General features: G+C 51.1%; 1 protein-coding gene across 8 annotated transcripts in view; it reads left to right on the top strand.

Moving 5' to 3' along the window:
• Window positions 1-14,156, top strand: part of EXOC6B (exocyst complex component 6B) — a 271,298-nt gene that overhangs the window by 50,087 nt on the left and 207,055 nt on the right. For all 8 annotated transcript variants that reach the window (XM_084517013.1, XM_084517010.1, XM_084517015.1 and 5 more), the window contains one exon: window positions 1,883-2,087. In XM_084517013.1, the coding sequence (XP_084373139.1) occupies window positions 1,883-2,087 (205 nt within the window). The remainder of the gene's footprint in view (window positions 1-1,882; window positions 2,088-14,156) is intronic.

Below are 14,156 nucleotides of genomic sequence, written 5' to 3'. Positions count from 1 at the left end.
TTTTCAGCAGGCAGTCGGGGACCCCAGCAATGAGCGCCCGCTGTTCCTGCAAGCCAACTTTTAGCTTCTTCTAGCTCAACAAACAACGTCCTGAAACCCAGCAAACCCCCCAACGTGTGTTTATTCCTCCGGTTTAATTTCTGGCTCTCTCTGCGTGCTCGGAAGTTTCCCTCCGGAGAGGATTGTGTTTTATTGTACGTTGCTTTTCGTACCTCACCGGGGCACAAACGCTGACCGGGTTACGGGGTTAATCCGCTTAACTTCTGGTGTTCTTAGCAGGGCAGGCAGCTCTGGGTTAAAATAACTTCCCCGTGGACCTGCCCGGAGTTTAGGCAAGAATTATTTTGAATGGGGATTTGAGCGTCAGGTTGCACGGTGCTTAGGACTAGACGCTGTTTCCCACCCTAACCTTCAAGGTGTAAGTGGTGTGGATGGGATTAACAGCGAGTAGAGTCAGCTCGAGATGCCTTAATTCACCCCAGAGGGGACCGTGACCCTGTGGGGTGGCAGGCTTCTGCCATGTGCTGCTTGCTGAAACCCTGTGAGCAAAACCTGCTCAGGGGGAAGCCGATTGAGGTCTGAGAAGGCTCTTGGGTTTTGCACAGCACCGCAGTGCCACACAGGAGGGCCCCTGTGGGACATAATCTAGTGAGTAGGCACATGGGCACCCTCTTCCCAAAGGGGAAAGACTGAAGGCATTTGAGAAAAATGGTCTGAACAGTTTCCCATTTAGTTTCCCATTTAGCATCTGCTCAGCCCTTTTTAAAATGACCCATCACCGCGCTTCGTTCTGCCCATGGCTTTTGTGCAAAAAGGTAAGGGAAATGCGTGGTGCCTTCCCTAAGGCCATTGGGCACGACTGAGATGTAAAAGCAGGCATCCTGGAGAAAGGACGGAGCGTTGGGGTTCTTGCAGTTTTAAGGCTTCATCTTAAATTGTTAAGGTCCATTCCTTTATAGCAGGGAAATTGTTTTTTTGTCATCGCTGCAAAGCTCACGGGCACCAGTGGTCCCACAGGAGCTGCAGAAGAAGTGTCCTTTGGTCCCGTTACCAGGCTCGTGTTGGGATTGTTTTCACCTCTATCTAAATAAAAAGGTACCTAGGGGTGGGAAGTGTTTCTCAGTGGTGCTTAGCAGCTTTTGCAGAGCTGGGAGGCAGGTGGGGTCTGGCTGCTCCTGCCACAAGAAATCCGAGCGCTCTCATAGCCTGGGTACCTCAAACAGAATAACGAGTAGCCATGCGAGCAGCACGTTCTGGCACGTGTTGGATGGCAGTGTGTCAGCCCGTGGCATATCATTTATCCTCATTTCCATCCTACTGTTTTATGGGATCTCACTGTTAGGGGCTGCCCAGTCCTTTTGGCGACAGAGGTGAGGCTGCTGCAGCCCTGGGCCCGAGCAGTACGAGGTGAGAGCGCACACGTGGACACCTCACACAGCACATACATCGACACAGCTGGCTGCACGGGTCAGGCACGTGCCCCATACCTCACCCAGTAACTCCCCTGCTCCGTGGGGTGCTCCAGAGACACCCCATGCCCCCTTTGGGGTGGTCTTGGGGACCCCAGAGCCTGGGGCAGCAGAGCAGGCACGTGGGTAAGAGCTGCACTGGCTCAGCTGGGCCCTGTCTGTGCAGCAGGACTGTCCCCACAGCGTACCTCTGCTTCTCTGTTTGGAAAAGAAAATAGAGCTTTTATGGCTTTTATGGTGCCAAGATCTATATTCCTTCGAACAGAGCTGAAATTCTTAGATCTATTGAATTATTGACGCGTAGTGCACATTTTTGAGTGGAATTGGGGTGGAAATAGCTGTTTTTTTTAATTATTTATTTATTTTTATTATTTTTTTTTAATTTCTGCATCTGCTTTGCCTGCTTTCCCCAGACACTACCCTGCGCTGAAGACCCTGGAGCACCTCGAGCACACCTACCTGCCCCAGGTGAGCCACTACCGCTTCTGCAAGATCATGGTGGATAACATCCCAAAGCTGCGCGAGGAGATAAAGGAAGTTTCCATGTCAGACCTCAAGGATTTCCTGGAGAGTATCCGTAAGCACTCCGACAAGATTGGGGAGACGGCAATGAAACAGGTAAGGACCCGCTCTGTTTGGAGGAGGGGAAGCTGCTCTGGAAGGAGTTTCACAGTCACGTTGAGTCTTTTCAATGCCAAGGCAGTAAAAAGGCTTCACAGCAACTTGAAGGTGAAGAAGTTTTTGTTCTGTAATTGCTGCTGGAGCTTATTTTCTAATTTTTGTCCCACTGAGAAATGGCAGATCGTTTCTGTCGTCTTCTCCCACCTGTGCTTTGCTGTGGGAGGTGCAGGGGCTGTGGATTCCTGTTCTCCACTCAGCAGAACCAGCGTTTGTGCTGCCCTGGGGAGGACTGGAAGAGCTGGGGGTGACTGGAAGAGCTGGGGGTACCGGTGCTGACTTCCCAGGGTCAAAGCAAAGCCACAGAAGCACCCATCCTGTGACTGCAAATCGATTTCCATTTTTTAACATCTTAAACTCATTCTCAGATGTTGGGCAGGCTTCTGTTGTGGCTTGTACTTGCCTAGCAGTTGAAGTCTGTAAAAGATGAACCCGATGAATTGAACGTAGCCGTGCTTGTGTTAAAGTGGAATCGCCTTTTCTCAGACTTCTTTAATATTCTAGTTGTGAGTTCCAGTACGGTTTTTCTTATCACATCTGGAGAGCATTGCTCATAGTGTCTGTGAAAACGAACTTTTTGATGAGACTCAAATCCACCAGTAATGAAATGTTACCTCAAGATGCACTTCCTCTGATAGCGACTGACTGATCGGGGTGGCTGATTTGTGGGAAAGATTCTTCCCATAACTTTTCACAAGGTGATATATAACTTGCAAATACTGTCCTTTCTGTAAAATGTACTAGCTCGAGGATTTCCATTAACTGATTTCATTTACAGTGTCTACTGCCTTGTTGTCTTCTCAATCTCCCTCTAGTATTTTGGGAAAGCAAACCCCTACATTACATAACAGAGCTCTGAGGATATGCCGTTCTGTTTCTTACAGTTTAGCAAACCTTTTTTTTAATTGTTGCATAGATCAGATAAGGTTCTGTGAATCTGCTGGAAAGGTCTGGTGATCCGGGCATCCTGTCCTTGTGGCATCCCAACGCCTGGGATGGCTCCAGGCATTACTCTGCTGAATTTACCTGAGCCAATGGTTTCCAGAACAGCTGTTTACCAAAAATAAAATAAAATAGAAAAAAGTCCATCATGGCAGCCAAACTTTTAAACGGATTATTCTTTGGTTTCAGTGTCTCTGGATGGAAAGGAATAAGTTCAGTTTGTCTCTTAGTGCCCAATTAGTGCAGCAAATGAGCTACTTGAACTAAATAAATAATTCTTTATATCCTGGTAAGGATATTCACCAATGACAGAGACAGAAGAGGACGCAGATGTGTCCTCTCTTTGTATTTCCAGTTCTGTCACTGACACTGGGAGGGTGAGACTGGGGAGCTGAACCTCACAGGCCCGTGGCTGGTGGCTTTGGGCAGGGAGAACCTGCGGGGAGAGGTCACAGATGGTCATCATGGCTAAAAATCATGGCTGAACGTCCAGTTTTGAGAAATTTATCATTTAAAAAACCAGCAGGAGGCTTGAAGTAAGGGAATATTTTCAGTGAAAACCTTCGCTGCTAACATTTTCAGCTTTCCCTAAGTTGGTTATTTGTTCTCCAGCTGGAGATGGCCTCTCGGCTAGGGCTGTGGCCCCTTCTTGGACCTCAGGTTAAACGTCTGTCCCTGCTCCTCTCCATTGTTTTCCACTTACAGACCCGCAGAAGTCCTTCTTCTTTCACCATCTGCTGAGTTCCAGCCATTTTGGACCTTAAGGAATTCTAAAGCGAGGTCTGATGGTGATGATTTTTCCTTTTCTTTGCTGATGCTGCCAGCATCTCTGTGATCAGAGCTACAGCCTCTGAATGTATCTAACAAAAATATTGACGTGGAAAAGGTGTTTTTTTTGTCTTTCATGTAGATGCTAATGAAACACAAAGTAAGTTGGGCTCTTGTGAGGAGCATTGCAAAACATCTTGATGTTTCTAGCATCATCTGGCAAATGTTTTCAGTCTCTCCCACGTCCCAGTTTACTTCTCTTGGGTGAGCGCCGGGTGCAGGCTCCATCAGGGCTTTCCTTCGCCCTCCGTGGACCGCGGCTGTCTCTGAGGGAGGGCTCGCCAGCTCCTCAGCAGGACACGTGTGCCGTTCCCACCCAGCAGCCTGGAAAGGAAGGTAAATTCGCCACAAAAAATTGCAAACGCAGGGCTGGAAGCGCTGCTGGAATTTGAGCACCGTGCTAGGTTTATCCCCGCCGAAAGCCTCGCGGGCGGCTCGAAGCGGTGAGGAGCTGAAGCTTCCCGAGCCTCCCGTCGCGTGGGGTCACTTCACGGCGTCGTGCTGAAAGCGAAGGGCAGGGCTCCCTCTGCCAGAAATCCCAATATCACTTCTTGCATCACCGGGCCTTTCTCCTCGGTCTGCTGGCCGTGATTGATAGCCGCTCTGGAGCGGAGCGGAGCTGGCAGGAGGCCTGGGAGAGCCGGGGAGCTGCGATTGGCAGCTGAACGCATTCGGTTTAAATTAGCATCATATAAATTCTTTTAAAATTGTTTGATTTCACCAGCGGGAACGGGATCGGGGCTGATACAATGGGGAAAGGAAATCGTGTTTTTGTAACGTTACAAATCTGAGGCTGATGATGACAAGAGCTGAAAATTTCATTTTGTGATAATCAGAATGAGCTGTCTCGGAGTGCTCGGAGCCACGGCTGCGTTTCTGGCCGGCAGTCAAGGATGCGGGGAGTTCGCTGGCCCCTCTCTTGGACGGGAAAGCCGCCGTGGGGTGAAGTCAAGTGAGACGGTCCCGGGGTCAGCCGTACGCGGGGAGCAGTGCGCCGAGAAACCCTATATCCTCCGAGCACAAACGATGAGTTCTCATCAGCTCCTTTCCTCGTTTTTTTTTTTTTTTTTTTTTTCCAGCCTGAGTTTTATTACCTGTGGTTCTGGGGGGATCTGCTTTGTTCCAGCCCTTGTGCTTAATTACACGGCTCTGGAGCAGATGGAAGGAGCTCCGCGGATTTGAACTCGTTTTGGACTTTGGCCCTGTGAACCTGTGTGTGCGTGTTTTGTTTTGGTTGTTCTGTTTTGTTTTGTTTTTTTTTTTTAAAGATCCAAGTTCTGGGCTTTGCCAGGAATGAATTACATCTTATTAACACTTGCTGATATCCGGAATGTGGCTTTATTATCTAGCTTAATGGCTGAAATATGCAAGGCATGTGGAAGAGGTCACTTCAGATGGTGCCGTATCGAGGGTAAGCCCTGAACGCTGCTACGCAGGGGGCCAAGAATAACCAATCCAAAAGCCATTATCGGATAAAGTTTGTCAGGACAGCCAAAACGCTCAGCATGCCTTTCAAATAGATGGAGGCAACCCAGCATTTTTTTTATAGCCTCGCTAGGATGCGCTCTCAGAGCTGCTGTTTAAGAGGTGGCGATGCAGGACAAGCTTCAAAAGGGCTTGGTGTGCCAGCCGTGCTTTTGTCAGGGGCTGTTTGCTCTTCTGGGCAACAGGAATTGGAGTCCGTGTCACTTTTAAGGTCACTTTTAAGCAGTATAAGGTGAGGTTTCTGTAGGTGTATTTCCCTGTAGTGGCAATAATACCAAGAAAAATACCAACTCAGCAATGTGAGCCTATGCACAGGCTTAAAAATGAGGCAAAAAACTTCACAGTGATGTGCGTAACTGATGCTAAATGTTAAAAAAATGTGAATCTCCTCCTGTAGGAATGCAGTCCTCACCTCCAGCTGAGGATGATGAAGGTGCTGTGCACCTCCTCTGCTCTGTACCGTGGGCTTTTGTGTCTCCAAACTGGCTGGGTGTGGATGGTTAAACAGCATGCGGGGCTGTGCAGGTGTCCTGTACTGATGTGCCTGCTGTGTAGGAACATTCAGTAGCACAGGGTAACGTGCAGCTGGCCTTATAAATTAAAAATGTGTGGAGGAAGAGGAGCTTTTAGTTTCATCTCTCACTGCTGGGGATGGCAGCTGCTAAAGGGCATTCCCTGTGACCGCAGGGATGTCGGTGCTGCAGCGTTAGGTGTGCCTGGATGCACGCTGAGCTCTGACCTCGAGATGCCTGATGATTGCTTTGGGGATGCAGGTTTCGTGGCAGGGTTTGCTCTGTGCTGCTGGTGGTTCTGGCGGTTGTAACTGAACCTTCACGTGCGTTTTGGTGGCAAGTCCTCAGAATCTGCTGTTTTTTTTTTTTTTTAACACTTCCTAATTCTGAATACACAAAAATTCACTCAGAATTTTGAATGCATAAGAGTACGGGATAAAAATGCTCCCCTGTCATTTTGGTAAGGATTAAATGGAAAGGTTGCATTTTTTTTAAAAGCAGCTGCTCTGCACAGTGGCTGTGGGAGGAAAAAGGGGATGCACTCAGCTTGTTGGCACGTGGAGCCTGGCTCCTTGGTTGCTCCAAGTGCATTTCCAAGCACTTCCCTTACCTTTGGGTCCCAGCAGGGGGTTTTACAATGACAGATTCCTTCCTGCCCAGCAGTTTTGCATCTCTGCCACTATAAGTTAACCTCCTTTAGGACAGCAGTGGCTAAGAGGGGTTCTGTGGGCGGTGTGGAGCTGAGGGATCAGCGATTCCTGGCCTTGGAGGACACGAGGGACAGCAGGAGGATGTGATACAGCTTCCACCTGGTGGCACGTGCCGCGGAAAGGCGTGAGAAGGACGAAGGGGAGGTAGGTGGAATGGAAAACAGGGAAAACAGGGCAGAGCTTGGCCTGTACAGGTCACCCAGCACCAAAAACACACCTTGGTGGTGCAGCTTCACCAGCACAGCGTTCCCAAAAGAGGAGGTGATGCTGGTGGCACGTGTCCCCCAGGGCAGGGTGCTGTGGTCCCCCGGAGGGACGGAGATCCCCAGCTGCTCCCTGCCCTGCGGGTTGCCCCGCTGCAGGTTGTTTTAGCAGTAGCCAGAAACCCGAGGGAGCTTTGTCAGGCAGCTCGTGTGAGCTGCTGGTGATAAGCAGAGACGTGGCATGCGGCGATTTCAGCCTTGTTGGGAAATCCTGGCCGTGCTGGAAATGCAAACACATGCACGCCACCCCCAGCCACGGCAGCGGAGCGCTTCCCCGCGCGGCGGGGGGACAGAAGGACATTTTCTCAGCCTCCAGATACCGCCTGGTGGCCTTTTGATGGCCCAAAAAGAAAAAAAAAAGCTTGCAAATGCAGCTTGTGCAGTGTTCTTAATTATCCCCATCTCTGGAAGCTGGGAGCTTTACGTAATCTCCCGCGGCGCATATGGGAGTCGTTTGTGCCCTGTGTGCAGCGTTTGGAGCAAAGGGGATTTCACTGCGTGGGGAGCCACCTTCTGCTGGGTGTTGGTCCCCTGGCACAGCCCACGCTCCCCCAAAGGTCTCGTGTGCTTGAAATTGAGGCTCCCCTGCCTCCTGGGCTGGGTCCACCAGATCCAAACCCGAGGTTTCTCGTGCTGCTCGGAAGCTCCCCGTATTTGCCTGCCCCTTGGGGCTGGTGTTTCCGTGCAGGCTCCCAAAAGCACCCTGAGAGCTGAGTCTCCGGCCCTTGAGAGCGGTGCCTCTTGCGCCAAGGGTTTTTCTTAACGAAAAAGAAAAAAAGTAAAATAAAGTAGTTTAATAAAAGCCAGGGAAATTTATAGCCCCGGCTGCTGGAAGGGAGCCTCCTGCAGAGGTCAGGCTGCTGGCTGGGAGCGGGGTGGCTCTGTACACAGCGGCAGTGGGGATGAGCAGATAGCCTTTTCCCCTCCTGGGCAGGTTTGTAAAGCAGAAACTTATTTTCTAGCAAAATTGTGTAACGAGACTTTCCTAATCTTGGCTGCTATTGCTTGTCTACTCGTCGGATTAAAGTATTACGAAAGGAAATGTGTCTTCGAGGGCCGTTTGGATTAGAAGGTTGGTGACCTCAGCTTGCAGGTTTGGGGGAAGAAGCTCATAAAACGGACAAAGTGGGTGAAGTGGGCGAAGCAGCAGGGAACGGGGAGGCTTTGGTGTCGGGGAGAAATGATTAACGCTGATTAAACCTGCGTGAGCTCTGAGATGCTTTCAAGTGCCTTCATAATTTCTTTCTTTTTTTTTTGTTAGAAGCTTCTAACGTTGTGTGTTCATACCCATCCTCAATCCCTGCACCCCAAGAAAGAGACGGATAAATAGGATCGAATCCTCTGAGCTGTTCATCCCCAGCATCTCCTGCTTAACCTCTTTGGGAACTTAAGAGTCGAGTCGACCACTAAAAAGGTTTTTATTTTGCCCTAGGTTAGAATTGCAGCCATGTCTTTAATAACTGACTAGGGCCTGACACTGAAAGCTTTTTTCTTAGCACGTTGAGCACCACCTGGATGCTGACTGAACGAATCACTTGACACTTGTCACTGAATTTGAAAGCTTTTTAAGTAAAATCCTGGGGAAGTTGTGCCGCCCCCTGCTGCATTCGCCAACCAACCCCGCCTGCTCTTTTCTTGAATTAGAGGCGATCTTAAGGTTTTTTGGGAGATGAAACGTGCTCTTTGTGGACAACTGGAGACTCCTGGAAGCAAGCTGCCAGCTGCCTCGGGTTGTCCCTGCTCCTTGTAGGATGGGGAGCAGGGCGCAGGGGTAAGGAGGGGGCTTGGGAGCTGTCGGGCTGCCCGCACGTGCACCCTGTGCTCCTGTGGGACCCCAAGGAGATGTCTCACGGCCAGCAGCACACATGGGCCACGGTGGAGAGGTGGTGGTAGGGATATTTGTGGATGTAAGCACGTTTCTGTTCCCTGGTGTGCTTTGTTTGAGGTCCTGGTGCTTCCTCGTGCATAATTGGAGTGCAAATGTGCTTCTTATCATACAAGCACTTCTCGTTCTAACATCTCCTGCCTTTCCGCGGGAGGTTCCCCTGTTTACTTAAGAGGAATTCTCTGCCTTCAAGTCTCCCTTTAAAATTTATACCCTATAGGAGCTTTATTAATAACCGGGTATTCCTCGGAATTCTTTTTCTGCCCTCAAAAATGAAACTGCTAAATCATGGCCCTTTTTTCTTTCACCACGTGTGTGACTAACGGCCACAGGGACCGCGCCTGCGCCGTGGACGTGGCTGCCTCGTAAAACCCAAAGCTTAACTCCAGGGCAGCCGTGTGCTGGACCGGCTTTTCGTGTGGTTGCCTTTTTAGACCGTGTCAAACGCTTGAAATCCAGAGATTATTCTTGAAATTCATCCTTTATCTTCCAGCTGTTAGGAGACCTGGTACAACACACAGGGCTTGGGAGAGCGGTGCCAAGCCGTGAGCAGCTCCTGCTCCTTCTTTGGAGCCTGTTAGTAACCCGTTAGTAACTGCTTTTATATTTTTTGCACTGTAGCTGGGAAAAGAGGTGCCGTTAAACTTTTCTGCTCACCCCGACCTGCAGGCATTCGGCGCTGTAATTCTCACTGATCTTGCCTGGTTTTAATTACGCAGCCCGAGAGCTGCTCCAAGGGAGGCACTGCCTGGTGCACCGGTGGCCTGTGGCCGTGCCAGCTTTGGAGGTAGCATTTAGATGGTTTGGGCTCATTGTAACGTAGCTTCTAATAAACCTTCTAACTTAACCAATTTTTCCTTTTTTTTTTTTTTTTTTTTTTTTTTTAATTCCTCGAGTGGTTTCGGTGACGGATTCCTGCACGGCGTGGTTGGATGGCTCTGCACTTGCTGCGGCTGCTGAGCGCTCGGCTGTGTGCTCATGGCAGGGGAGCCCAGGGAGTTTGGGAGCCTGGGCACTCTTGGGGTTCGTGTACGTTCCCCGAGCTGCTTCCAGAGGTGTAAAACCTGTCCTCACGACACCATTCCCAAATCCAAGCCACCGCCTTTCAATGCCTGGACCGTGACCTGTCCGCAAGCGATGGGGAAGGGAAGGGGTCGTACAGAACGATGTCAGCTCACCGGGGGGTTCAGGTATCTTGCTAATGAGACAAAATCACATTTGTAGGGCTGTATTTGGAGGGTGGAGGTCCAAGCTGAGCTCTCAGGGAGAGGCCTGGAGGCTGTGCGGTGCGGCGTGCCCTCTGGGTGACACTCCCGTACAAATTGCAAACGGGTGTACGCAGAAATCACCGAGCGAAATCCTTCAGCAACCCAAGATTTCCTTCAGTTCTATTTTTTTTCTTTTTTTTCCCCTTTTTCTTTTTAAATCCGAAGTTCTGCTGACAGGCTCAGGTCATTTAAGCCTCTCCACATATTCTTCTAATTCGCATCTACAGCAAATGTAGACCAGCTTTCGGTCGTGGATAAAAACGCACCGAAGTTACTGCAGGACAGATCGGCTTTGTTTCTCTCCCCGTCTCCTCCCGAGCTGGACAGGTTCAGGTGGGTGGATGAGGAAAGGATGCCTCGAGCACAGCGCTGCGTTTGTTTGACTCCAGGAGCCTCCAGCACTGCGATTTGGGTCGTCACCGCAGCCACGGAGCCTGATCGTGGCTCCGTTGAAGTATTTCAAAGGGTTTCTTTCTGTGAGATATCAAAATCTCTCCTGTAACACAGGAATACCTGGACAATATGTAACTGGTGTAGTGCTTTCGCCCTGCAGGATGAATTTGTGGAAAATGTGGTGGGTAAACGGTCTCCTTGCACCAGAAGGAATGAAATGCAAAGATGTAACACGATTAATTCTGCTTTCGTCCCTCTAGACTGGGAGGATGAAGGGGAGGCTGTGGTTTTCTTTCCCTTTGCCAGTTTGAAGGTGTTTTAGACAGGGAAAGCAGCTTCCCAAATCCCCAGGCGTCAAAACTGCAGCATGCCCTGTTGGTGGCACGGGCCGAGGACACAAGGCACCGCTGACCGCACAGAGAACCTCTCCCCGTGGCTTTTAAACAGGTGCTGCAAGGAGGATCCCGGTTTAATTGCCACGTCCTGGGGGAAATAACACAGTAAAGGGCACACAGAACTGCAGCAGGAAATCTGCTCGGCTGCTGGTAGCTGTCTGAAGGGAGGCTTTGATGCGAGTGAATGCCCTTTTGCTGCTCGCTCTCTTCATTTTGCAGGGCAGTGCCACTCTGAAGGATGTCACGGCTGTGCAGCGGCCAGGGAGGCTCTGATTTTGATGCTACTGATGGGTTTGAGGGGGTTTGCTAACTTCCATCAGTGGAAGATGCAGCCCACGGTAGCTTTTTTTGAAATTTCCTGCTGTGAGTAGCTATTTATGCACAGGATAGGTAGAAACAAATCCTGCCAGGGCTCATTAAAAAAAGCTTGTGGTGATGCTGGGTGATGCTCACTGAAGCAGCTGCTTGCCCAAGCACCTGGACATGATGCAGAGATGCTGTTTGTAGGGCTGGGGGCAGCTGTGCTGGTGTGGCAGCAGGGACGTGGCCTTAAAATAAGAAATAAGAGCTGCAGCACGTGGTGCTAAAATAGGGGTGCAGCAGCTTTGGCACCTTTTCCCGCTCGCTGGTGAATTTTTCCTCGTGTGCAGCTGGAGCTGCCTCAAAAGTAACGTGCAAAAGGGCTGAGGACGGGTAGAAATAAGTAATAAAAAGCAATTAAAAAATCCACCTGTTCATTTTTGTGGACTTGGAAGCCTGAAACTTCAGAGGAAAAGTGAGGGCTGCTGGCGGGGGCTGCTTTCAGCGCCGGCCGCTGCACTTCCAATGTTTTAGACCCAGTTTTTGGCCTGAACACGCAAACCGATTGCAGCTCTGAACGCTTGAGAGGCTGAGGACTGAATTCCTTGGCTTAGCCATGACTTTAACACGGAGAAAGCACCGCGTTGCCTCCCTCTGTTGCCTCCGGGGCTGCCTCTGCACACCCAGCGAGGCGCCGTGGGGAGCTGCTGATGCTCTCGGCTGCTCCATGCCCACGGACTTGGGTCGGAGCAGGAAGCCCAACGCAGAAACTCCAGCCAGGGAGTGACAAACAGGTGCTCCGTGCACAGTCTGACCCCGCTTCTTCCTCCCTAATTCCTTCTGGGGTAATTTTGCTTAGTTATATCTTTTGGCTCCCGATAGGAACAGTTTGAAAGCTGCTTCGGAAGGAGCTGACAGTGCAGCAGGAGAGCCAGAGCCTCCGTGCACGGCTTTCTCTTGCTTCCAGTTCTGTCGAAATCCTCATCAAAGCTAACTTGCTGTATTTCCCAACCCTTCCCTATCTCCTTAGCCCTTTCCCTGACCTGGCAGACAGCGGCAGTGCCGTGGGGAGCCTTGTGGGGAGCCTCATGGTTCCCCAGGTCGGTGCCATCTGGGATTCGAGACCAGGAGCTCCCGGCCCTGCCGCTTACGAGGTGCAAACATCCCGACCCTCTTAGCCTTCCAGGGGTTCCTGGCGGATGCCAATGCTCCTTTTCCCTTGCTAACCTTTCTCAGCCCCTCGTCCCGCTGCTCGCCTTGCTGCTAACCCGTAAAACAAGCGCCCTGGGAGTCCTCCCCCCGAGCAGACGGCAGGCTAAACAAACACCCCGTCCCGCAGCCTGGAGGAGCCTTGTTTTCAGCTCTGACCCCGCAACCTTTCCTCTGGTTGGCAGCGTGCTGGCGTTGACAGTTCGGGCGGTTCAGCCAGAGTTGAAAGATAATTGCTGGAGGAGCAGCGGCCGGGATGGTATGTGTTATTCAGCAGGACCCCCTTGAGGCGAAGCTTTGAATCTGGTGCGCGTTTCAAAGCCTGCGTTAAACTTGATGTGATACTGATTAAAACGGAGGGCTGCAGGGTGAACTGGCAGGGCCCCACGGCTGCCTCTGCCAAGTGACACGCGAAGAAACGTCTCCGAAGAAGCAGCGGAGGGCTCGAGGACTTGTCTCAGCAGAATCGGGCTCTGCAAAGGGGGGGAAACCTTTTTGGGGCGCTCCTCCTGCACGGCACGGGCGCTCGCAGGTCCTGTGCGAGCCCTCCGCTCATCTGGGATTTTCATCTAACCCCTTCTTATTTCCAAACCCATATGGAAATAATAGTGCTCCCCCCTCCTGCCCCGTCGTGTCCTTCAGCTTGGAGTTTCCCCGGAGCAGATGTAAAAAAGCAAGGGGAGAAAGGAGGGCAGGGACGGCCCCACAGGAGCCACGGGATGAGCCTGCCAGCCCCAGGAGGTGCAACGTGCTCCCAATGGTACCAGAAGGAAGGTGCCCAGCCCTACCACAGCTCCCTCTGGTTCCCTATCTCACTGAGGCTGAGGTTTGATACAGCGTGGTTAATCAATTTATTTATTTTTTAATCCGTGCATCTCAGTAGGGCTTAATAACAAAGTTTGGAAGCTTCCTCCGAGATGTGCAGGAGGAAGCTTCCAAATTAATCTCGTTTTAGAGGTGATCCCAAGGCAATCCAGGGCATTCCCGTGGGCCACGCTTCGCTGTGCCTTAGGTGCAGAACTGGAAAGAAACCGTGAGTCCCAATTTATTCCCATTCCTGCTGTTTTACATCTCCTTCATGAGCGCAGCACGTCCCGGGCAGCTCCTGCCAGCTCAACTCCTGCCAGTGCTTGAGCAGAAGCAGTAGCAGAGGGCAGCGCCTTCCTGTGCCCCAGGCGAATTTTGGGAAGGGTTTAGGAAGCGAATGCAGGAGGAACATTGACAGCAGGAGGATGGAGAAGAAGAGCCAAGAGAAGGAACGCGCCAGGACACGTTTCTCATGCAGGTGCTTCTGCCACGCAGCGGGCGCTTGACGCAGCTTGATGCAGGCAGGCTGTGATGAGAAAAGCACCCCCAGCTTTTGGGCAGCTTCTGCTGCTGCGTGCAAGGAAGCAGGACGGAGATGTGCACGTGGATGTTGGTGCTTAAAGGGTTTCCTAAATCAGAGAGACCGGGCGAGTTGGTTCCCATTATCCTTCTGGTGCCGTTGTGTGCAGGTGACAGCGGTCGGCTCCCTTTCCAGCTGCCTTTTTCCACTTGTGCACGGATTTACATATGCCAGCTTTCTTTGTTTGCCCATTAAAAACAAACAAACAGAAGAGCCTTCCTTCTTGGAGCATCTCCTGCTCCAGGGTTTTTTCTTTTTCAGCTTCGAACAGCTTTTTGGAGCTGGTTGAGCCATCCCCTCTGGCGTTCAGCGTCAGCATTTCCAGTCGCCGACAGAAACGCTTTCCAGGAGGAGCACACGTGGAGCCTTCGGTGTTTCCTCGGGGCTGTCAGCATTGCCAGCGCCTTGTCCTTGGGTATTTATGCTGATTAC

Source organism: Aythya ferina (genome assembly GCF_964211825.1).
Source record: "Aythya ferina genome assembly, chromosome: 4".
Taxonomy (NCBI): Eukaryota; Metazoa; Chordata; class Aves; order Anseriformes; family Anatidae; genus Aythya; species Aythya ferina.
Note: the sequence above shows the minus strand (reverse complement) of the source record. Positions and strands in the feature narration are given on the sequence as shown.